At 42.0% G+C, this 24,720-nt stretch overlaps 1 protein-coding gene across 4 annotated transcripts in view; it reads left to right on the top strand.

Moving 5' to 3' along the window:
- DEF8 (differentially expressed in FDCP 8 homolog) overlaps positions 1-24,349 on the top strand; it is a 33,263-nt gene extending 8,914 nt beyond the window's left edge. The window contains exons 2-11 of one of the 4 annotated variants that reach the window (XM_068128093.2): positions 5,372-5,478; positions 14,667-14,816; positions 17,589-17,730; positions 18,483-18,647; positions 18,802-18,929; positions 20,302-20,415; positions 20,778-20,858; positions 21,435-21,575; positions 21,798-21,907; positions 23,917-24,349. In XM_068128093.2, the coding sequence (XP_067984194.2) occupies positions 5,372-5,478; positions 14,667-14,816; positions 17,589-17,730; positions 18,483-18,647; positions 18,802-18,929; positions 20,302-20,415; positions 20,778-20,858; positions 21,435-21,575; positions 21,798-21,907; positions 23,917-23,998 (1,220 nt within the window). In that variant the 3' untranslated portion in view covers positions 23,999-24,349. Of the gene's footprint in view, positions 1-5,371; positions 5,479-14,666; positions 14,817-17,588; positions 17,731-18,482; positions 18,648-18,801; positions 18,930-20,301; positions 20,416-20,777; positions 20,859-21,434; positions 21,626-21,797; positions 21,908-23,916 lie in introns of all 4 variants that reach the window. The other 3 variants (XM_068128092.2, XM_068128095.2, XM_068128094.2) reach the window with 3 other exon arrangements.
- Positions 24,350-24,720: the final 371 nt, after the last annotated feature.

Raw genomic sequence — 24,720 nt, 5'->3', positions numbered from 1 at the left:
TCTGTAACTAAAAATTTTTTAGTCATTAATCAAATAATTTATCGATTAATTGATTAATCAATAAATCAAAAATAGCCTTTGCAGCCAAATCACTTGGTCATTGGCATGTCGAAATATCATCTTCCGAACTCAAACGGTGCCTGAGATAATGGCCAGAAGAGAAAGGAAATGTACAAGTACTTAATTAATCGCTAATAATTAAATAGCTCATCAATTAATTGATCAATCAAAAAACAAAAAAATACCGTTTTTGACAAAGTAATTGCTCACGATTGTGCCGAAATTTCAGCTTCCTAGCTCAAAGGATGGCTGAGATATCGCCCGGACAAACAAACAAACAAACAAGAAAGAAAACAAGTGCAGATACATTCAAAGTACACCGCCCCCATGCCAAATAATAAAATATCCCACAGCGCGGCATTGCCAGGGCGCCTTCGACGCCCGGCAATACCGCAGTACAGCTCAAAGAGGCTGCATTGAGAGGGAGAGGTGTACACTAACTGATTGATTAATTGTATAACAAGTACAGATACATTCAAAGTACACCGCCCCCTTGCCAAATAATTAAATATCCTACAGCGCGGCATTGCCGGGGAGCCTCCGGCGCCCGGCAATACCGCAGTGCAACTCATAGAGGCTGCATTGGGAGGGAGAGGTGTACCCTAATTGCTCAATTAATTGTATAATTAAAATCAATAAAAGATTATCACAAAATATTTTCTTAATCAATTGGCTAATAGCATAACTAAACCAGTAGTGCTTCATCCGAAGACCTATCTTTTAGAAATTTAATTAAATAAGGCATTAATAAAAAATTAAATAATTAATTGATTAATCAATAAATAATTAATCAATTAATCAATAAATAATTAAGCGATTAAATGATTAATCAATAAATCAAAAATATCCTTGATAGCCACATCACTTGGTCACTCATGTCCAAGTATTAACTTCCGAGCTCAAAAGGTGCCTGAGATATTGGCCAAATGAGAAAGAAAATAAATAAATGATTAATAATGAAAATAATTAAATAATAATCATAAAAAATTTTAATTATTAATCAATTCGGTCAGAGAACACATAAACCACCACCATTTCATCAGAATCTGTAACTTAAAAAAAAAAAATCTTTGTCATTAATCGAATAATTAAATAATTAATCGATTAATTGATTAATTAATAAATCAAAAATGGCCTTTGCAGCCAAATCACCTGGTCATTGGCATGTCCAAATATCAGCTTCCTAACTCAAAAGGTGCCTGAGTTAATGGTCAGAAGAGAAAGGAAATTTGATTAATTAAATAAGTACTTCATTGATTGCTAATAATTAAATAAGTCCTCAATTAATTGATTATTCAAAAAACAAAAAATACCGTTTTTGACAAAGGACTTGCTCACTATTGTGCCGACATTTCAGCTTCCTAGCTCAAAGGATGGCTGAGATATCGTCCGGACAAACAAACAAGAAAACAAGAAAACAAACAAAAAACATATGTCACCCACAGGGTGAACCGTATCTTGCCAAAATGTGAAAATTCCGATTTTTCGTCATGACGTCATCAAATGACGTCATAGCGTCAAACTGTTTACAGATCTGGGAAGCACTCATCAAGGGCATTCATATGAGGTATTACTCGATATGGTACCTACGATTTCAAAATTTGACCTTGGGGTCAATAATTTTCGACCTCCAGCGCTAACCATGAAGGTCAAGGCCGATCGCCACCAAAAACTAATCAGCTGAGCGCCGGACCATATACTAGATTCCCATGAAGTTTGGAGACGATCCGATCAAAGTTACTCAAAAAATAAGGGTTTCGTTGACCTCCATGATTGACTGCAAAGTGACCTTGACCTTTGACCTTGACCTTCAAAATTTTGTGTGCTGAAGGGTATCTCTATAGGACTCTGATATGCGAAGTTACAGGAGTTTCCAATAATAACTGTGGTCTACAGAGTGATCTAAACGTGAAAAAAAATGATTAACCACAAACAAAAAAACAAAAAAACAAACATACAAGCTGACTAATACATCTTGCAAAAACTTCGTTTTGGCAAGATAACAAGAAAGCAAGAAAACAAACAAACAACCAGAGTGAAAACTGAGTACTCCCTTTCAGCGTGCGTCACTGCCGAGCCCCCTTCGGTGCCCAGCAATGACGATTTGCAATGCCTGGAGATGGCACAGGAAAGGTGCGGTGTACAATTAAAATCAATAACAGATTATCACAAAATATTTTCTTAATCAATTGGCTAATAGCACAACTAAACCACAAGTGCTTCATCCGAAGATGTATCTTTTAGAAATGTAATTAAATAAATCATTAAAAAAAAATTTTTTTGATTAAATGATTAATCAATAAATCAAAATTATCCTTGATAGCCACATCACTTGGTCACTGTCATGTCCAAATATTAGCTTCCCAGCTCAAAAGGTGCCTGAGATATTGGCCAAATGAGAAAGAAAATAAATAAATGATTAATAATGAAAATAAATAAATAATAATCATTTAAAAATTGCATTATCAATCAATTCGGTCACAGAATACATAAACCACCACCATTTCATCAGAATCTGTAACTGGGGAAAAAAAAAAAATTGTCATTAATTAAATAATTAATCGATTAATTGATTAATTGATTAATTAATAATTGATTAATCAATAAATAAAAAATATCCTTGATAGCCACATCACTTGGTCACTCATGTCCAAATATTAGCTTCTGAGCTCAAAAGGTGCCTGAGATATTGGCCAAATGAGAAAGAAGATAAATAAATGATTAATAATGAAAATAAATAAATAATAATCATAAAAAAATTAAATTATTAATCAATTCGGTCAGAGAACAAATAAACCACCACCATTTCATCAGAATCTGTAACTTAAAAAAAAAAAATTATTTTTGTCATTAATCAAATAATTAAATAATTAATAAATTAATAAATAAATAATAATCATAAAAAAATTAAATTATTAATCAATTCGGTCAGAGAACACATAAACCACCACCATTTCATCCGAATCTGTAACTTTAAAAAAAAAAAATTTAGTCATTAATCGAATAATTAAATAATTAATCGATTAATTGATTGATTAATTAATAAATCAAAAATAGCCTTTGCAGCCAAATCACCTGGTCATTGGCATATCAAAATATCAGCTTCCTAACTCAAAAGGTGCCTGAGTTAATGGTCAGAAGAGAAAGGAAATTTAATTAATTAAATAAGTACTTAATTAATCGCTAATAATTAAATAACTCCTCAATTAATTGATTAATCAAAAAACAAAAAATACCGTTTTTGACAAAGGAATTGCTCACTATTGTGCCGAAATTTCAGCTTCCTAGCTCAAAGGATGGCTGAGATATCGTCCGGACAAACAAACAAACAAGAAAGCAAGAAAACAAACAACGAGAGTGAAAACTGAGTACTCTCTTTCAGCGTGCGTCACTGCCGAGCCCCCTTCGGTGCCCGGCAATGACGATTTGCAATGCCTGGAGACGGAAAAGGAAAGGTGCGGTGTCCAATAACCATAAAAAAATTTAATTATTAATCAATTCGGTCAGAGAACACATAAACCACCATCATTTCATCAGAATCTGTAACTTTAAAAATAAAAAAAAATTTAGTCATTAATCGAATAATTAAATAATTAATCAATTAATTGATTAATTGATTAATTAATAAATCAAAAATAGCCTTTGCAGCCAAATCACCTGGTCATTGGCATGTCCAAATATCAGCTTCCTAACTCAAAAGGTGCCTGAGTTAATGGTCAGAAGATAAAGGAAATTTGATTAATTAAATAAGTACTTAATTAATCGCTAATAATTAAATAACTCCTCAATTATTTGATTAATCAAAAAACATTTTTTAAAAAGCGTTTTTGACAAAGGACTTGCTCACTATTGTGCCGAAATTTCAGCTTCCCAGCTCAAAGGATGGCTGAGATATCGCCCGGACAAACAAACAAACAAGAAAGCAAGAAAACAACCAGAGTGAAAACTGAGTACTCTCTTTCAGCGTGCGTCACTGCCGAGCCCCCTTCGGTGCCCAGCAATGACGATTTGCAATGCCTGGAGATGGCATAGGAAAGGTGCGGTGTACAACACACAACCAGAGTGAAAACTGAGTACTCCCTTTCAGCGTGCGTCACTGCCGAGTCCCCTTCGGTGCCCGGCAATGACGTTTTGCAGTGCCTGGAGATGGCATAGGAAAGGAGCGGTGTACAAGAAGTACAGATACATTCAAAGTACACCGCCCCCACGCCAAATAATTAAATGTCCTACAGCGCGGCATTGCCGGGGCGCCTCCGGCGCCCGGCAATACCGCAGTGCAGCTCATACAGGCTGCATTGGGAGGGAGAGGTGTACACTAATTGATTGATTAATTGTATAATTAAAATCAATAAAAGATTATCACAAAATATTTTCTTAATCAATTGGCTAATAGCATAACTAAACCACTAGTGCTTCATCTGAAGATGTATCTTTTAGAATTTTAATTAAATGTCATTAATAAAAAATTAAATCATTAATTGATTAATCAATAAATAATTAATCAATAAATAAATTAATCGATTAAATGATTAATCAATAAATCAAAAATATCCTTGATAGCCACATCACTTGGTCACTCATGTCCAAATATTAGCTTCTGAGCTCAAAAGGTGCCTGAGATATTGGCCAAATGAGAAAGAAAATAAATAAATGATTAATAATGAAAATAAATAAATAATAATCATTAAAAAATTCAATTATTAATCAATTCGGTCAGAGAACACATAAACCACCACCATTTCATCAGAATCTGTAAGTTTAAAAAAAAATTTTTTAGTTATTAAGCAAATAATTAAATAATTAAGCGATTAATTGATTAATTAATAAATCAAAAATAGCCTTTGCAGCCAAATCACCTGGTCATTGGCATGTCCAAATATCAGCTTCCTAACTCAAAAGGTGCCTGAGTTAATGGTAAGAAGAGAAATGAAATTTAATTAATTAAATAAGTACTTAATTAATCGCTAATAATTAAATAACTCCTTAATTAATTGATTATTCAAAAAACAAAAAATAACGTTTTGGAAAAAGGACTTGCTCACCACTGTGCCGAAATTTCAGCTTCCTAGCTCAAAGGATGGCTGAGATATCGTCCGGACTAACAAACAAGAAAGCAAGAAAACAAACAAACAAACAACCAGAGTGAAAACTGAGTACTCCCTTTCAGCGTGCGTCACTGCCGAGCCCCCTTCGGTGCCCAGCAATGACGATTTGCAATGCCTGGAGATGGCATAGGAAAGGAGCGGTGTGCAATAAAGACGAGTCTTGTACTGTACTGAGGTGAATCAAATGCTCTGTGTGTCACCTTCAGGAGCTTATTCCAACAGCGATTCAGAGTCTTGCAATACAGAGCCAGACCTGGACAGCAGATGCAGCTCTGGCTTGGGACTCGCTGAGGACTACTTTGCACAGCCTCAGGTGAATAGTATGCATACCGTATACATGACAATGTTCAACGGTTAAGGTGGTTGGCTTTGGATCGTAGGGGTCCTGAGTTCAAATCACAGCTGTGCTAAAAGAATACCTGATGGGTCGACTCGGATTGTCGACCTTTCAAGCTCGGCAAAATGAGTACCAGCCTGCTGGGGGAAAAAGCTCAACAATAGTTGATCTGGGGACAGCAGTGGCGCACCCTTCTCAATTGATCGAAGCCAGTTAAAGATGAGCCTTCGTGTTGCCTCCTGCTCCGGTCGACACCTTACTAGAAGTGTTAATGGGGATAGAGTAGATGTGGATGATGAAATGACTCGCCTCTGCACTGCCAACTGTTGGGGCCCTGGAGGAAAAAGTGGCATTGAACACTGACTCGGAAAGGTGATTCCATAAGTGTGATAAAATACAAAACAAAGGAGTGAAGGTGGGTGTTGAGTCGGGATTTTCGAAAGTTAATGAGGAGGTGGTTATTATAAGAGTTAATGTGTTCCAGAGGGACTAAGGAGGGGTGGAGGACTGAAAGCACAGAGGAAATGGGACCAGAAGAGAGGTGATAGAAAACTGGTCACAAATCTGTCTTTGAGATAGCAGCACAAGTCTGATGAAAACGTGAGTTCTGGACCACTTGACTTTTAAATGTTGATATTTTAATCCTCTTCCGATACGATGTACCATACCCTTATGCCGAAGCAGTTTCTTGACCTACGTCATGCTGGGTGATTTGCCATCCCTTTCGCAGCAGTAGTTAGGGCAGGAATTTGTAATTTGTTCAGGGTGCCGACGAAAACTCGCCTACTCTTTGCAAAGGACACAGTGGGATCTTTAATGCCCACGAATGCAGATGTTCACTAATGCTTGCCAGTTTAACGTCCATCCGAGTAACGGCACACACATTGATGAATCACCCTGGCACCTGTGAAACACCAGGATGAAAGTTTGCAAAGGCACAGTTCGAGTAGGTCGAGTTTTGAGGTCAGGTTGAGAGAGTTGATAAGTCGGATTACTTTGGATTCAATTCTGTCCAGTATGTGGAGCTAGAACCTCCCCAGATGTGAGAGCAGTACTCTATGCAAGGATGAATCAATCCTTTATATAGTTGAAGCAACTGTTGAGAGGAGAAGAATCTTCGACATCTGAACAGGACTCCGAGTTTCTTGGAGGCAGACATAGCTATTTGTGTAATGTGTGGATTCCAGGATAAATTTGATGTTGGGGTAATACCTAGTAGGTTTATTGTATCACATGGTGTAATTGTGGAGCTTTCAAAGGAGATTGGACAGTTCAGAGGAGTTTTTGAAAGAGATGGGAAGAAATTGAGTTTTAGAAGTATTAAACTTAACCTGATTACATTTGCCCCACTGAGAAATATTGTCCAAATCTGTGAACAAATGAGATGTAGATCGAGTGAGGGAAGATGGGGCAGATGGGAAAAACATGGATGAATATAATGTTGAGTCATCAGAATTCGAGTGCATTTGGTTATTTGTAGAAGAAAGAAAGTCATTGATGAAAAGAAGGAAGAGTGTTGGAGACAGGACAAAACCCTGAGGGACACCGCTGTTGATAGGGTAGGAGGGAGATGTTGAACCATCAACAATTATTGAGATAGGGCTGATGGAGAGAACGCTCGATATGAGAGAGCAGAGTGAAGGAGGGAAAGCTGAAAGAGGGAAGCTTGGATATCAGACCCCGATGCCAAACTCTGTCAAAGGCTTTTAATATATCAAGGCCTACAACAAAGGATTGCCCAAAGTCTCTCAGAGACATTCATAATGTAAGAAAGGATATCACTGGTAGATCTTACCTTGCAAAAGCCATATTGATGGTCAGACAGAAGACTGTGAGATTCAAGATGCTTGAGGAAATGAGAATTGAGAAGACATTCAAAGACTTTGGAAATAGTAGAAGTCAGAGCAATAAGACGGTAGTTGGAAGGGTTTGAATGATCACTCTTCTTTAGAATAGGCTGTACCAAGGCATGTTTCCAGGAAAGAGGAAAAGTTTGGTTTTTTTACACGAATGTGAAACAAACAAGCAAGCACGGGAGCAAGTACTGAAGCACACTCCTTCAAGACACGATGAGGAATGCCATCTTGTCCGTATACCTTGCTTGTGTCCAGAAAGAGAGGAGTATTTTTGACTGCATGAAAATAGATTATAGGGATGGGCATAGGATTGGTAAGGAGTGCTTCAGAGGGAGATGGAATGTTAGAGTCATCCATTGTGGAATTAGAGGAGAAAAGATAACAAAAAGAGTTGCTTTATCAGTCGGAGAGACAGCAATAGTATCATCGGAACGGAAAAGCGAAAGAAAGGAAGAGAACAGAAGTTGTTGGAGATACTTTTAGCTATTTAGCTATTAGCTAAAGACCAGAAAGATCTATTAGTGGAAGAAGATGAGGTTGTCACATTTATTTTGGACGAGCCGTAAGCACCCGGCGTTGCGCGGGTTCTTTTTGAATGAATTTACTACTATAATTCAGCTTACTCGCGGCCGTAGAACATTGACTACTATAATTCAGCTCAGCTTTTAATTGTGAAATGGGCCCAGCCCAGCCGAAGCGGCCTCGACCGGCCTCGCCACCGAGCCTATAACCTTCCCGGGGCCCGTCCCGACATTTTAAGTTCTTTTTGAATGAATTTGCTACTATAATTCAGCTTTTACTTGCGGCCATAGAAGATTGACTACTATAATTCAGCTCAGCTTTTAATTGCGAAATGGGCCCAGCCCAGCCGAAGCGGCCTCGACCGGCCTCGCCACCTAGCCTATAACCTTCCCGGGGGCCCGTCCCTACATTTTTTGTTTCAGAGGTTTCCTCCTATCTTTCACCGTTCAGGAGATTAGCGCGTGCAGACAAACAAACAAACAAAAACTTTCTTTTATATATATAAAAATATAGATAGAAGAAGAAGATAGAAGACTAGCTGAATGCACCCGGCATTGCCCGGGTTCTTTTTGAATGAATTTAATCATCTGTACATAGGTCTTGTGATGTCCATCTCGTCTCTTGCACACAACATATGTCCACTCTTCTTCTGACCAATACTTCCACCACTTCTCCTGATCTCCCTCTGGGGACAATGACAGGGAGTTCAGGAGAAGTGGTGGAAGTATTGGTCAGAAGAAGAGTGGACATATGTTGTGTGCAAGAGACGAGATGGAAGGGAAGTGGTGTGAGAATGGTGAAGGGTAGGCAGGGACAGAAATACAAGTTTGTGTGGCAAGGGTGCCCGGAGGGCGTGAATGGTGTTGGTGTCCTGTTTTATGAGGAGTTTGTAGACAGTGTGGTGAGTGTGACTAGAGTGAGTGATAGGTTGATGATGGTGAAAATGATGATTGGAAAGCTCTTGGTGAACGTCATCTCGGGATATGCTCCACAGGTTGGTCGAAGCGATGAAGAGAAGGACAAGTTCTGGTGTGCGATAGAGAAGCTGATGGAAAACGTGAAAGATGAGGAAGTTGTTGTGGTGGGAGGAGACCTGAATGGACATGTGGGAAGGAGTATGGATGGTTTTGAGGGAGTTCATGGGGGTTATGGATATGGTGTGAGAAATGGAGAAGGTGAAATGATTTTGGAGTTTGCTGATGGAGCTGATTTGTTGATTTGTAATACTCAGTTCCAGAAAGAGGACAATAAGCTTGTTACATACACGTCAGGTGGGTCGACGACAACCGTTGACTACCTGATGGTGCGTCGGCGAGATAGGGGGCACCTCCGGGACACAAAGGTGATCCCGGGGGAGGAGGCTGTTTCACAGCACCACTTGGTTGTCTGCGACATAAGGGTGAAAGGTGCGAGGAGAGCTCGGCGGGTGAAGTACCAACCGAGAATGAAGGTGTGGAGGTTGAAAGAGGTGACGGTAAGGGAGGCATTAAAAGAGAGGCTGAGTAGGGTAGAGGATGATGTGGTTGAGCTTGAAAGTGGTTGGATGTCAATGAAAGCTAGTCTGTTGGGAGCCGTTGGTGAGGTATGTGGATGGACAAAAGGACCACCGAGGCACTCGGAAACATGGTGGTGGGATGTTGAGGTTGGAAAGAGGATTGACGAGAAGAGGAAGAAGTTCAAAGAGTGGCAGAAGGCGAAGAGTACGGGAGCAGAAACAGCAGAGCATGAAAGTTATAAGGCAGCCAGGAAGGCTGCAAAGAAAGAGGTAGCAAAGGCGCAGGAGGCATGTAGGAAAATGTTCGGAGAACGCTTGGATTCGGAAGAGGGTCAGAAAGCAGTATTCAGGATTGCAAAGCAGATAGCGAAAGAGAGGTGTGATGTGATGGGGGTGAGTTGCTTGAAGGATGAAGTGGGACAAATCGTTGTCGACCCAGATGGAATTGAAGGAAGATGGAAAAGATATATGGAAATGCTGTTGAATACAGAGAATGAATGGGATGGCAACATAGAGAGTAACCCAGTTTTAGGACCGGCAGAGAAGATAACTGAGAAGGAAGTTGAGGAAGCGATAAAAGCAATGAAGAGTGGAAAAGCGGGAGGGCCGACGGGAGTTGTGGGAGATATGTTGAAGGCAGCAGGAAGTTGGGGTGTGAAGAGAATGACAGAGATCTGTAATTTGGTGGTGAAAGAAGGCCGCATTCCAGTGGATTGGGAACTGAGTACCCTCGTCCCTCTATACAAGGGGAAAGGTGACCCTCTGGAGTGTGGCTCGTACCGAGCGATAAAGTTATTGGAGCATGGAATGAAGGTATTGGAAAGGGTGTTGGAGAGGAGGATAAGGAAGAAAGTGAAGATCGACGAAATGCAGTTTGGATTTATGCCAGGAAGAGGAACGACAGATGCGCTTTTCATTGTGAGGCAGTTGCAGGAGAAGTACATGGATAAGAGGAAGAAGTTGTTTTTTGGGTTTGTTGATCTGGAGAAAGCATTCGATAGGGTTCCACGCAAAGTATTGACATGGGCATTGAGGAAGTTAGGAGTGGAGGAATGGTTGATCAGAGTAGTGATGGCAATGTACAAAAGAGCACGCACAGCTGTAAGGACGAAGGACGGGAACAGTGGTGAGTTTGAGGTGAAGGTGGGAGTGCATCAGGGGTCGGTACTAAGTCCACTACTATTTGTAGCTGTGATGGAGGTGCTGGCTCAGACCGTAAAGGAGGGTTTACCGTGGGAGTTGTTGTATGCAGATGATCTGGTGTTGATTGCGGAAAGTATGGATGGACTGAAGGAAAAGATGAACAAGTGGAAGGAATGTATGGAGACAAAAGGTCTGAAGGTGAATATCGGAAAGACAAAGGTGATGGCAAGTGGTAAAGCATGTGGTGAGGTGGAAAGAACTGGGAAGTGGCCGTGTGCTGTGTGTAGGAAGGGTGTCGGAGTGAACTCCATTCAATGTACAATGTGTGCTGAGTGGGTTCATCAAAAATGTAGTGGTCTGAGAGGGTCATTAACCAGTGTGGCAGCTACATTCAAATGTAAGGTGTGCACAGAGGGAGCTGCAGATGGAGGAAATGTTGAGTTGGATCTTGGAGACGGCGTGAAGCTGGAAGGTGTGAAAACATTTTGCTACCTCGGAGACATGCTGAATGGAGAAGGTGGATCAGACTCGGCAACGGTTGCTCGAGTGAGATGTGCATGGAAGAAGTTTCGGGAACTGAGTGGCGTGCTGATGAGGAGGAGAGTGTCGCTGAAGCTGAAGGGAAAGGTGTATGCTGCATGTGTGAGAAGTGTTATGATTTATGGGAGCGAGACATGGGTAATGAACGTAGAGCAGCAATGAAGGCTTGGAAAGGGTGGAAATGCGAATGGTTCGATGGATGTGCGGAGTATCGTTGAGAGAGAGGAAGACAAATGATGAATTGCAAAAGATGATGGGAATATTGCCTGTGATTGATGCTGTGAAGAGGAACAGGTTGAGATGGTTTGGTCATGTATTGAGGAAGGATGAAAGTGACTGGTTGAGAAGAGTGATGGAAGTTAATGTAGAAGGAAGTAGAGGACGGGGAAGACCGAGAAAGACTTGGCTAAAGATGGTGGAAGAAGAAATGCGGGCAAGGGGGTTAACAAGGAGAGATGCAGAAAATAGGGCAAAATGGAGAAGATTGTCATGGGGACCGCAAGGCTAACCCCCGCTCTAGCAGGGAACATGGCCTTAAAATGCATGTTGTTGTTGTTGTTGTACATAGGTCTGACGCGAGCCCAGTATCAGTTAGTGCTCAACGATTCCTTGTTCTTTCTTCTGTCGGGCGCCGCGAGAGAGAATTTTGAAAGCATGTGTTGCAATCGGTCAGATATTCCTATTAAGTGCATAATAGTCAGGTTCACTATGTCAATAAATTATATTTCGTTCAAAATCATGGTAGATTAGCAAACCTATACATTTTTGGAAAGGTTATAGCATAAGGAAACTAAAAATCAATGTTTACGTTTGGAGAGATACCTGTATGGCGGCCATTTTGGATTTTCAAAATGGCCACTGTAAAATACATATTTTGTTCTATTTCTGCCTCTAATTACCCTAAAAACTTTTTAAAATATACTAAACCTATATTTTCAGGGACAAGGAATCCAATGAAAGTATCAAATTAGTGCTATGTGGAATGGTAAGACACGAATCAAAGGTTTTGAATTGCAAAATACTGTCTTTATATTCGCGATAAGTTGCATAATCAAATACATGTTATCATTTTGTACAGGCAGTTAATAACATCAAAATGTGTCACAATAATTCATATCACCAAACATACACAGGCAGTCAGTAAAATCATATATACACATGCAGTCAGTATAACTTCACATCTACACAGGCAGTCAATGACAAAATATACACAGGCAGTCAATGGCATCAAACATACACGATTACAGAATATGCCATTTAGAGTTCGTCATCACTGTCCTGTGTGTCGTATCCGACAATATAGTCCGCATCGTTTTCACAGTCCGTTCCACACAAGCAAAGGTCGGTCAAATTGATTGGCAAATCGAATTGGTCGAATGGTCGATCGAATCGAATTCGATGAATCGAATCGAATCGATCGAATTGGTCGAATGATCGAATGGTCGATCGAAGCGATTGGTCGAATGGTCGAATTGGTCGAATGGAATTGGTCGATTGGTCGAATTGGTCGAATCGAATTGGTCGGAATTGGCAAATGTAAACATTGATTTTCAGATTTTCCATGTAATAACGTTTCCAAAAATGTATAGGTTTGCTAATCTACCATGATTTTGAACGAAAAAACATAGTGAACCTGACTATAAATTGTACTTCAAGAGAATTTTGAAAGAAGAAGAAGATCTATTGCGAAATGGGCCCAGGCTGGCCAAAGCGGCCTCGACCGGCCTCGCCACCTAGCCTATAACCTTCCCGGGGCCCGTCCCGACATTTTTTGTTTCAGAGGTTTCCTCCTATCTTTCACCGTTCAGGAGATTAGTGTGTGCAGACAAACAAACAAACAAACAAAATCTTTTTTATATATATATAATATAGAAGATAAAGGAATACTTCGCCTCACGAATAACATGTTTGCAATACAGTGAAACCTTGACTTACGAGTGCACCAACTTACGAGTTTTCCGAGATACGAGCCGTCGCTCGGTCGATTTTTTGCTTTGTGATGCGAGCCGAGATCTGAGTTACGAGCGAGCGAGCTTGGATATAAAACACGTAATCGTCGAAAAACATGAGCGAGGTGTGCGTGTTGTCGACTTGGCGAGGCAGTACGATCGTAGTACTTCTACGATATGTACGATTTTGAAGCAGAAGGAGTCGATAAAGGCTATAACGCCAGCCAAGGGCGTTAAGATTATTTCAAAGCTCCGGACCTCTGTCCATGAAGAGATGGAGAAGTTGTTGTTTGTGTGGTTGACGGAGAAGCAGCTCGCAGGAGATACCGTGACCAAGAGCATCATCTGTGAGAAGGCACGAGACATTTACGGGGATTTGGTGCAGCAGACGACGGGAACATCAACGGACGAGGCATCGGAAGAGTCATTCAAAGCCAGTCGGGGATGGTTTGATAATTTTAAGAAGAGGACCGGCATTCACTCCGTCGTCAGGCATGGTGAGGCAGCAAGCTCGGATGTGAAGGCAGCTGAAGATTTTATTATAACTTTTGCCGAACTGATAGAAGCCGAAGGATACATCCCCCAGCAAATCTTCAACTGTGACGAGACAGGGCTCTTCTGGAAAAAGATGCCGAGGAGGACGTATATAACGGCAGAGGAGAAGAGCATGCCAGGCCACAACTTGTTCAGAGTGCCGGCGATAGCTCGCCTTCTCTTTGTGGAAGACACGGTGAGATCCTTAACATCCAACAACTAATGGGACGCAAACGGGGCACCCAGTTTAGCGGTACACACATTGATGAATCACCCTGCCTGTGAAACAACGACATGACAGGTTATAGCTGGGTCGGGATTCAAACCCAGGCTGGACAGTTTAGAGTCAAGTGTGCGTACCTCCAGTCCAGGCCATCCTGCCAACTTGTATGCTGCATACAGGTGAAATATAAAGCGCGAGATATTTTTTTTTTTTTTTTTTTAATTGGTGTGGTTTTTGGGGGGCTGGAACGGATTAATAGCATTTCAATTCATTTTAATGGGGAAATTTAATTTGAGAAACGAGCAAATTGAGTTACAAGCTCGGTCACAGAACGAATTAAACTCGTAAGTCAAGGTTTCACTGTATTTGCAATATTTCTAGCAGATATGAAAGCTGAATTTGAGTCGGAGGAAGAAGAGTTTTTCCATGTCCGATATGCCGCACCTCTTGCACGAATAGCTGCAGAGCAGGAATTATTGAACCAAGAGTTGGTAGGAGAGATAGACTTGAATAGAAGGGGATATAAGCCTCCATTCCTGCAACAATAACTTCAGCTATACATTCAGCAGAGATAGAGGCAGCGCCCAAGGAGAGGCAGTAGTCTTCCCAGGAAAAATCAGAAAATAAGTTTTGTAAACCAGTCCACTACTCACCTTTCCATCATGGTACACCTGAATGCAACTATTTGATGTTGCACAGATGAGGCAAAATCGTTCATCTTCTAACCAAGAACATCACAAATGTTTCACCTTTGTTTTCTCTGAATGACAATATGCAGTACTTATGGTTTACAATGCTTTCACAACAAGAGCTAACAGGCAACTTCTAAAAAATACAATGGCTCACTACTGTACTAATAAAAGCTTATACTTCCTCTCACCTTCTCCCTGTGCTTTATCCAGGGTTGTGACGAGCTGTCCCACATAGAGGAATTGGAGCATGCCATAGAGATGTGTAAGGTGACGGTGCTCGAATCTCCTGAGTTATCCTCAAAGAGAGAACAAGCTACAGCTCAGCTCATCCGCCTACGCATGAAATTGCAGCATTTAAGGGTAAGTTGATTCTGGATAATATTTTTTATTTTTTTTTATTTTTTTTGTATACAAGATCGAGGCTCGTGAAAGAGCGAACATTAATCACACAAAAAGACAAACCGACACATAAAACATATAACATCGGGAGCGGTAGACAAGATGGGGAGAGAGGGGGAAGGACACAAACACAACATTTGAGAGCAAGGACCGAGAGACATGGAGACATGGAGAGATCTGAGAGAGGGCGAGGGCTTTGGGGGGGGGGGGCATGGGAAGGGGGAAGGGGGCGGTGGGAGAGGTATAAAACATATGGACACTGCCAGGACTTCCAGGAAAGAAGTTGGAATTTCAAACAAGGTGGATCTGGGGTGAATTAGCGGGGGTAGAAAAGATCAAGGTTTTGGATGGGGGAAGATAAGAGATGGTGGTGAACAGCTGTTTTAAAGACCTGGAGGGAGGAGTGGGATTGAAGGGAGTGAGGGAGTTTGTTCCAGAGGCGGGAGAAAAGAGGAATGAAAGAATGAAGGTGAGCAGAGAGCCGAGATTTCGGCAGTTTAACCATCAGAGGGTTGCTGGCAGATCTGGTGCGACCTGTAGGAATATTTGGGGGACAGAGCACAGAGAGAGCTGGGGGTGCAAGGCCGGAGAGGAGTCGGTAGAAGACAGAAAGACCACCTACCTGCCTGCGGTGAGTGAGTGAAAGGCCCTCAGAGATAGCTTCATCGCGGGAGATTCCAATAATTCTGAAAGCTTTGGTTTCAACAGCGTGAAGCCGAGCTAGGTGTGAGGCAGGAGCACCGGCCCATAGGGGAGAACAGTATTCCATTGAGCTGCGGATGAAAGCCTTGTATGTGGTGAGGAGCTCAGGTGTGCCGAGGAAGGACTTCGCACGACGGAGGATGCCCAGTCGGCGACTGGCTTTGGAGGCCAGCTTGGAAATGTGGTTTTCCCAAGAAAGATCATGGCAGATAGTGAGACCCAAAAGCTTGAGCGACAGAACTTCTTGGAGAGGATTGTTGAGAAAGTAGATGGGAGGGTTGTCCAGTCGATCTTTTCGGAGAGACATAGTAAGAGTGTGAGATTTGTCAGGATTGAAAGACATGTTCCACTTGTTTGACCAGTCTGTGATTTTGTCCAAGTCTTCAGAGAGTGAGGAGGCTGCAGACTGCCGATCTGAGGGAAGAGGAATGGAGCGGCAGAGAGTGGAGTCATCAGCAAAGAGATAGAGAGGATTTTCAAGAGAGTCAGAGAGATCATTGATGAAGACCAGAAAAAGCACGGGGCCCAGAACACTGCCTTGGGGAACTCCAGCCTGAACAGGAAGAGGAGATGAGAGAAACCCATTCAGGGCCACACGTTGACGACGACTAGAGAGGAAGTCCGCCAGCCATGCGTGGAGATTTCCATGGATACCAAAGGAGGAGAGTTTGGTGAGCAGAGCGGGGTGCCAGACCGTGTCGAAGGCACGTGATATGTCGAGGGAGACAGCTCTAATTTCCTGTTTGGCATTGAGGACCTCCATCCATTGTTGAGACAGCAGAAGCAGCATGTCCAGAGTAGAGTGACATGGTCTGAAACCAAATTGATGATCAGAGATCAAGCCATTGGAGAAGAGGAAAGATTTCATATCCGAAGCAATGATGGATTCCATGACTTTGCTGATAATTGGGAGAAGGCTGATTGGTCTGTAGTTGCTAGGATCTGTTTTTGCACCTTTTTTGTGCATAGCGGTGATGTTGGCTGGGTTTTTCAGGGTTTGAGGCTTGGGGAGGTGTGGGTAGTTGAAATAAGAATGGCAGTGTCGCGGGATTGGGAAGAGAAGCGAAAGAAAGGTCACCAGACTTGGTGGTGTAATGGGTAGGGTTTCCTCTCCGAGTCTAGGAGGTCTGCAGTTAAATCCCCGGCCGAGTCATACCAAAGACTTTTTTTAAATGTTACGTGCCGCTTCGTTGCTTCACGTTCAGCATTTAAAAGGATACTAGCAGAGTACCCACCCTCAGGGTGAGTGGAGATTACGTATTACTTGCTGAAAAACTATAATCTGTATATTGCAAGAAGACTCTTTTGATGTTTCTTTGATGTGTTTAAATGGGTCTGCAGGTCTAAAGGATCTAAGGTGGTGGAAAGTTCCAAGGGGTCCATAAAGGTATTAAAGGTCTAAAGGGTATGTTCCAATAGTAGTTAAGGTCTAAATGGGTTCAAAGGGTAAAAAAGGTCTTAAGGGGACTTAAGGTCTATACGGTCTAAAGGGTGTAAGGTGTCTATGGGGACGAAATGGTCAAGGGGTCTTAAAAGGTCGAAAGGGTAATTTGCTCTAATAGCCGTTAAATGTCTATGGAGTCTTAAGGGATTGAAAGCGCCGAAATGGGGTCTGAGCAGATATACAGTAAGGTGTCTAAATATCTTTAGGGGTCACAAGTGGTCTAAAGTGTCTGCAGATCTAAACGGTCCAAATGGTCAATAGGGGTTTAAAGCGTCTATGCTATGGGGTCCAAAGGGTATATTCAGATAGTAGTTAAGGTATGAGGGGTTGAAAGGTTCAAACAGGTTTAAAAGGTCTTTAGGGTCTGAAGGTCTAAATGTTTAAAAGGTACATTCCTAATAGATGTAATCATGGTGCAACTGATGTTCAAACAGTATGTAATTCAGACATAAATAAGTACGTCGTATAACTGACAGACAGACAGACTGACATGGATTTCCTTTTTCTTTTTTTTCTTTTACACTCCATTTGAATGATTTTTTTTTTTGTCTGAGAAATGTCTGCTCTAAGGTTTATTGCTTAATCAGGAACCGGAGGAAGAAGAGCCGGACATTAAGCTGATCCTGGACCATCGCTTCAGGAAGAGGAAGAGCAGAGGCATCCGGCATAGCTGTGACAAGTGCAACACACTCATATGGGGAATGTTGCACTCGTGGTACACGTGCACCGGTACGCTAAATAAATACGTGCCCGGCCTAGATGTGTGTTCGTGCCGTTGCCTGATTGACAAGTTGTGTTAGGCACATTTTTCATGCGACATTGAAATCGTACGCAAATAGGCCGCGGTACGTAGCCTGCCTGTTGATGCAATGGTTTTGGTTGGTGAGAGCGTTTTGAAAGGCCATGATGGGTTAAGCTCCATATTTGAATCGTGGAATTAGACCCTCATCTCTCGTCTAATGCACATGATTGAGAACAAGCGCCTCCATGTGCCTTAGCCACAGTATTTAATAAAATCAAACCTTGTGTTTTTATCTGTTGAAAACCTGAGCCATGCTCATGGAGGAGGAAAAAAAAAAACGTTCCAACGTTTTCCGTCACACATGTTGCAGAGAGTACGATGTCGGTACAAGTGTCCTGTCGCAAGTTTTGGGATGGGCAGTTTTACCTGATAAACCAAAGTACGATGGCTCGCCGCTACAGTTAAAACAGTAGCACCAGGACCAGGTATCCATTTCACTGTTCCGAGTGTCGGAGTCATTTGGAATGTATGGAATATTTTTGCCAAACTTACTTTATTGTGGAATAACTGTCATTTATATGACTGGATATACCACATGCTATAACAGTAAATTTTAAATATACATTACAGTATTTAACCCACACAGAATAAGGTCACCGTATAATGGTGAGCTTCTAGGGTATGCCTCTTCAACGAGGATGCCTCACCAATTGCCTTGTCACGTTGACTCGCCTTGCAGGCTGCAGGTTTAACTGTCACAGCCGCTGCCTCAATGCCATCTGCAAACCGTGTGTGCGACTGAAGGTCAGTCACCAGGCAAAGTATCTGATGGATATCTGTCCTGAGGTGGGGCTGCATGCACAGGACTACCGCTGCGCAGACTGTCGCCAGCCTATCACCATGGGTACGTATGTGCCTTCGTGTAATGTACTCTTTGCATTATTGGTCATACTGTTCTGCCTACACCTAGACTTTCGGGTTTCCTACACGATGTTTGTCCTTCAATGTATTTTGAGCTTTGAGCACAATCCCCTCGTGGTGTGCGTCTTTGGAAACAGGCGGTGTACGGGCCGAAGCTCGGCTGTGCGATTACACCGGCCGTTATTACTGTCCTTCCTGCCACTGGAACGACCCACTGCCCATTCCAGCACGAGCTCTGCATAACTGGGACATGGAGCCTCACAAGGTGATTACGTGGCTATGGCGGCATGTTCTACGTTCTATGGCATGACAACCTCAACGACACCCTGATGATGGCTCTATTATCCCATGGAGTCTACTGGCCAAAACCCTGAAATAAACTTTTGATGGCATCATTTTGTTAAAAGTGGTTAACCATTTTAAAATGTACCATCATGGTCTAAGGTTTCAGATTGACCCGGTTGACATCGCGACATTTGACCTTGAAGGTCAAATACTTTGACCTGGAAGGTCAAATAATGAGGTCAAAGTTTCAATTTTCTTCAAAAATTATCTCCCACCTGTATGCTTTCAAAAACCAGAGATAGAGAACATATTGCCCATTGAATGAGTTATGGTGCTGTAAAGATTGAAAAATAGGATATTGGAAAGAAAATTTTAACGGTGTGGATCCCACGGTGTCCTTTGCGAAGGGTAGACGAGCTATATCCAGCACCATGAACAACTTCCTAATTTCTGCTTAACCCTCCCAGGAGGCATAGCATCGGTGGCACAGCCACGCTCCCAGCAATGATTCGAACCAGCAGCCATTGGCTGATGATAGTGTCCATACCAATCGTATCACCGGAAGCATGGAACAAGTCTCTCAACCTCTCTGATCTGGTTGCCTGATGCAACATAATTCCTAAAGTAACATGTTTTGATGTCAACTTCCTTCCCTTAGATATTTGAGGTCTCCACATGCATGAAGTGCTGAATGAACAATATCCTGCAGGTAGTGTGTTTATGGACTGCAAGATGTCATACCATCAGCTAAATCCTCCTCTTCATCTTCCTCACGAGCCGTTGTCAATAAATTTGCTATCACAAACTGGGATTTATTATTCGGGTGTAGAAGAAGTGGTGCGTCAAGCCTTTTAAAACATTTTCATGCATCACAAGTTTGAGGACGTATCAGTTGGAAAGTATTTTGTGGGTCAAACAGTTTGAGGTATTTGCATATTTCTTCACAATTTCCTGTTGGTTAATATTTTGTCTCTATCTCTTTAGTTTTTGAAAGTGTACAGATGGGAGATCATTTTTGAAGATTTTTTTTTTATTTGACCTCAATATAGTCTCTTTTGAAGAAAATTGAGCTTTGACCTCAATATTTGACCTTGAAGGTCAAACGGCGCAATTTCAACCGGGTCTAAAACCGAAACTTTGGACCATGGTGATACTTTTTAGCATAGTTGACAATTTCTAACAAAAAAGTCATCAAAACTTTTTCCAAGCACATTTATGGAGGCTGGCCAGTCGTCTCTTGTATCGGTGGATAAGTCTGTCTCTTTGCCTGATTGTATCCTTAGCCTGCAGTGATCATTTCCACATTTTGTTCTGAAACCTCCGCATCTTGTTCCGTGTGACTTCGCTTGCAGGTTTGCAGGTCGAGTCTTCGTTTCCTGGAGCTTATGCAGTCGAGACCAGTTATAAATGTGAAGAATATTAACCCAGCCCTTTTCACAAACATTATGGAGTTGGCTCAGATCAAGGTGCGTGTTGTTGCATCAATCATACTCTCGTATTGAAGCGACGATGTGGTGACCAGTAGTGACACGGTGATGCTGGTTCTTCATATGATGCAATCTGGATGGTCATGTGTTTTGGGATCATGCTGTAAGATCTGTTGGGCTTTCATTCACTTCTGGTTAATAGCAGGAAGTGGTGGAGTTGGGGGGTGGGGAGCAGGAATATTGGGGTTGCAGGTGCAGCGAGTGAGTGAATGAGGGAGTGGGTGGGGTTTTTCACAGCAGTTGTGCCTGACTTAAAAGAACAACTTTATTCCTTCGATTAAAACGCTCTTTAAAAATTATCTTGAGACATTAACGAAGTTCATTCTTTGCTTCATTTGCAGAAGCTCAGATCGGATATTTTGAAGATGAAACCCTATTTGGTAACTTGTACAGAAGCAATGAAAGCAAGACTTCTGTTAAGGGTAAGGGGCCTTACACTCAAAACGCACACTCCACCTCAACTACATTCACAATCATGTATGTATCTTTTCACCAGCAGTGCACATTGCAAACTACCAAAGGTCATGGGGTGAGGGGGCAGTGGACACAACAGGAAAAGAGGAATAACAAATCCAAGTAACAATGGCCCGGAAATGAACATAATGGCAAAGAATCGACGAGTGCAGAAGAGATTGTGGATGTGCATGGGTGAATGCACAAGGTCGTGATGGGCAACGCGTTTGAAAGATTGAATTCGGGAGGATGAAACAATGGACACGGAGATTATTCCACATTTGGGAGAATAATGAGTAATGAATGGAGGTGGGCAACCAGCCTTGACTTTGGGAGGGTGAGCAGTTGAGGGTTACTTGGGTAGGACAGGAGGAGCTAGGCCAGATAGAGGGCCATGAACTGGTATAAAATAGGTGATTTAAATTGTTATAAAATAGACGGACACCAACTTGCCGCAGATGGGAGAGTGACAGTCCTTGGGAATTCATCTCCAACCTTGGGAATCTGTCTGTCTGCCCCTCTTGCTTTACCGTGTTTTTTCACAGTTGCAAAAGCGACAGCACTTTGTTGAAAACGTGGACATGTACTCGATGCAAGACCTGCTGGAGGCAGCATGGGGTCAGCTTGTGCGTTCGCTCACAGAGACAAACACTGAATTTGCCAAACACATCAAGCTGGACTGTCAGGTTGGACCTCTCTCCACATGCATCTTTCCACATGTATCTTCGGCTGAAAAGTAATTTCCTGTGATAATGAACAACTTCGAGAGTAGAGAAAACAAACCTGTTCGGACCAGCCTTCAGGTTGTTCTTATGCTTGAGAATCCCTGGATGTATTTTTTTAATTGTAATGTATATTTTTTGGCATTGCAGTGAATGATTTTGCTCTTCATGGGTTTTGTGCCACAGAAATGTGAGGCGAAGGGCTTCATCTGTGAGATATGTAATGATGGCGAGGCGCTGTTCCCATTCGACAGTCACGCGTCCGTCTGTCCCTCTTGCTCTGCCGTCTTCCACAGGTTTTTGAGAAACACCCTCTATCTCCTACAGCCATCATTTAGTCACCCATAGACCACGTGAAAGTTTCTCAGAAATTCAATTACCGGCATTTAACAACCGAAAAGCCAAACGTTATGAGTGCGGGTACAAACCTCCGTGAATGGGTACGCAGCCGAGCTGAATTTCCTGGTCCTGAGACCTTATCCTTGAGTAGTTGGCTCCCTTGTCTTAGAGCAGCAAAGGAACAAACTTCTCAATCAGAAGTTATTTTCACAACCCTCGTATTTGAAGCGTACTTGATGGTTTGTTGTACTACTTAGTGTACAATAGTTTCCAAATCTCTTGCATTATTTGTTTACTTATTTTTATTAATTGTTTATGCTTATTTGATAATACCATAGTAAACCCTCGTCCAATGCAGGTGTTTATGTTCCTGAAAACGCCGCGTTCAGCAAAACCATGCAGCACAAGCTTAAGACCTTCTGGAATAAATAGGGATAAAGGAACGTGGCCATGGACATAACAAGCGGACAAATATTTTATATGCTTCTTTTTCTTTGATGATGATGACCTCATAGGGAATACCTAAACATGTACTTTATATCGATTTGTAGGGTGGGGGTTAATTGTTTGAGGTCGGAGGATCATGGTTGCCTGTGGATTTGTTGCAGAACAAAAGGTTTGTAAAGTCACCCGATGCATTTCCACAAGAAGTGCAAGACAATCCTTGAAAGACTTTAATATGTGTGCTGCCTTCTGTTTCTGATTTCTGTTTTTTCTGTTTTCTTTTCTTTCTGTTTTCTGTGTGCTTTGAGGAAGACAAATGATGAATTGCGAAAGATGATGGGAATAGAGCCTGTGATTGATGCTGTGAAGAGGCACAGGTTGAGATGGTTTGGTCATGTGTTGAGGAAGGATGAAAGTGACTGGTTGAGAAGAGTGATTGGAAATGATTGTAGAAGGAGGTAGAGGACGGGAAAGACTTGGCTAAAGATGGTGGAAGAAGAAATGCGGGCAAGGGGGGTTAACAAGGAGAGATGCAGAAAATATGGCAAAATGGAGAAGATGGTCATGGGGACCGCAAGGCTAACCCCCGCTCTAGCAGGGAAAATGGTCTTAAAATGCATGTTGTTGTTGTTGTTGTTGTTGTTGTTGCCTTCTGTTTCTCGGATATGTATGTCCTTTTTACCCATCTTATTGTAGACGAGCCTCGTTTCGTCGGTGTTGAAGTCCAGGAGGCGCCTAGCATTTTTATTCTGTTATAAAGTCCAGGACGTCAGGCTTGAACGAATGGTGTGTATGGTGGACTCGTTCAGATGATACTCATGGCCGCCCAATGCTATGCTCATCAAGCGACGTAACTTGTATAAAATGACGATTTTTCTCTGCTGATGTCATAACCTTACGGCATTTCTTCACGCCACACCACTTGCAGAAGCTTGACGTTTCGGTGCCGCACTGCATATAATGGTACATTTTGTGGCTAAATAACGATGAGTTAAAGAAATCGCTCCACTGCGGCGCTATGCAGACTGAAAACTGCACGGATGGTAGAAGAAGGTCTGCACATGACGTGGCCACAGCACCACATTCAAACTCACGTATAATCAAGTTTTATGCATGTTCGGGAAATGATCATCACATTTGTTACCATGCATATAAACAAATCCGTGTTATGAAAATTCGCATTGGACGAGGGTTACTGAACATTTTGCTCACTGATATTGACTAACAGGCCAGACTGCATTCCTTGAAAGACTTGAACCCATGTGCTGCATTCTGATAATCCTCTCTTCATTCAGGAAGTGATCTTCCTTTTTGCTGAAGTCTATTTACAACATAGTGTGAGAGCATTTCTTCGTGCTTTTGGCTTCTCTTGTTACATTAACTACGTATTGAGAAAGCTCTACAACATAGAGTACCGGAAAGGCCTGCATTTGATAGCTCGGTTCACCAGCCTTTTCACTTTGAAACAACCTGATCAATTGTTCTGTGTTTCGTTCTACTTCTCTGTTGGCTTCTTTTGCAGGGATTGCTTTTTTGACAATGCCGCAGTTTGCTTGAAATGCCTCCGGCTCTCCTCGAGGAAGAAGTCGCAGGAACGCGTTTGAATTCCGGCAGACGCTGCTCAAGGATTTTTTGTCATTTCCTGGCTAACTCTTTAAATATCCTCGCTGATTAGCCAGAGGAAAGAACAGACCACGTCATGCTTGCGATATCACTGCACTCCAAAGTTTTCCTAAGCAATTCTTAGACTGTTGGTTGCACAACTTTGTACATTTTTATTAACTTGCGTTTTGCTATTTATTTGTATTTAATTTCTTTCCGACCTACTTTCATTTCTTTCATTGTTCTTGGAATTGTTTGCTATCATTGTGCACTTTAAAACCTCCTTTATTTTGTTACAAATTGTTGTCTGAGCTTTGACCAATACAATTGCACAGCAAGTGTGTGTGACTACTTCTGTGAATGGAGCTCACATTGAGACTTTGCCTGCATGCCCAGGCTGCATGTGAGGATTGGTTCAGGTTAGCAAAGTTCATGGGATTTTGCTCTGTAAGCAAGGAGTACTCTATCAGAGATAGGAGCACTCTCTCAGAGATGGGAAAATTTAAAGTGCGCACTATGTATGCTTGGCAAAGATTTCTGTCCTTGATTATGCCTACTAAGTCACCGGAGACATTATTTTTCCGGGTTGTCTGTCCATCCGTCCGTGATAGGTTTTCGTTCCCGTGATAACATAAGAACTTAAGGATCTAAGTTGAACTTGGTACAGGTATGTATAATGATGTAAATATGAACTGATTCGATCTTGGGGTCATGAGGTCAAAGG

Source organism: Myxine glutinosa, chromosome 9 (assembly GCF_964187855.1).
Source record: "Myxine glutinosa chromosome 9, kmMyxGlut1.1, whole genome shotgun sequence".
NCBI lineage: Eukaryota > Metazoa > Chordata > Myxini > Myxiniformes > Myxinidae > Myxine > Myxine glutinosa.
This window is presented reverse-complemented; position numbering and strand designations above follow the sequence as displayed.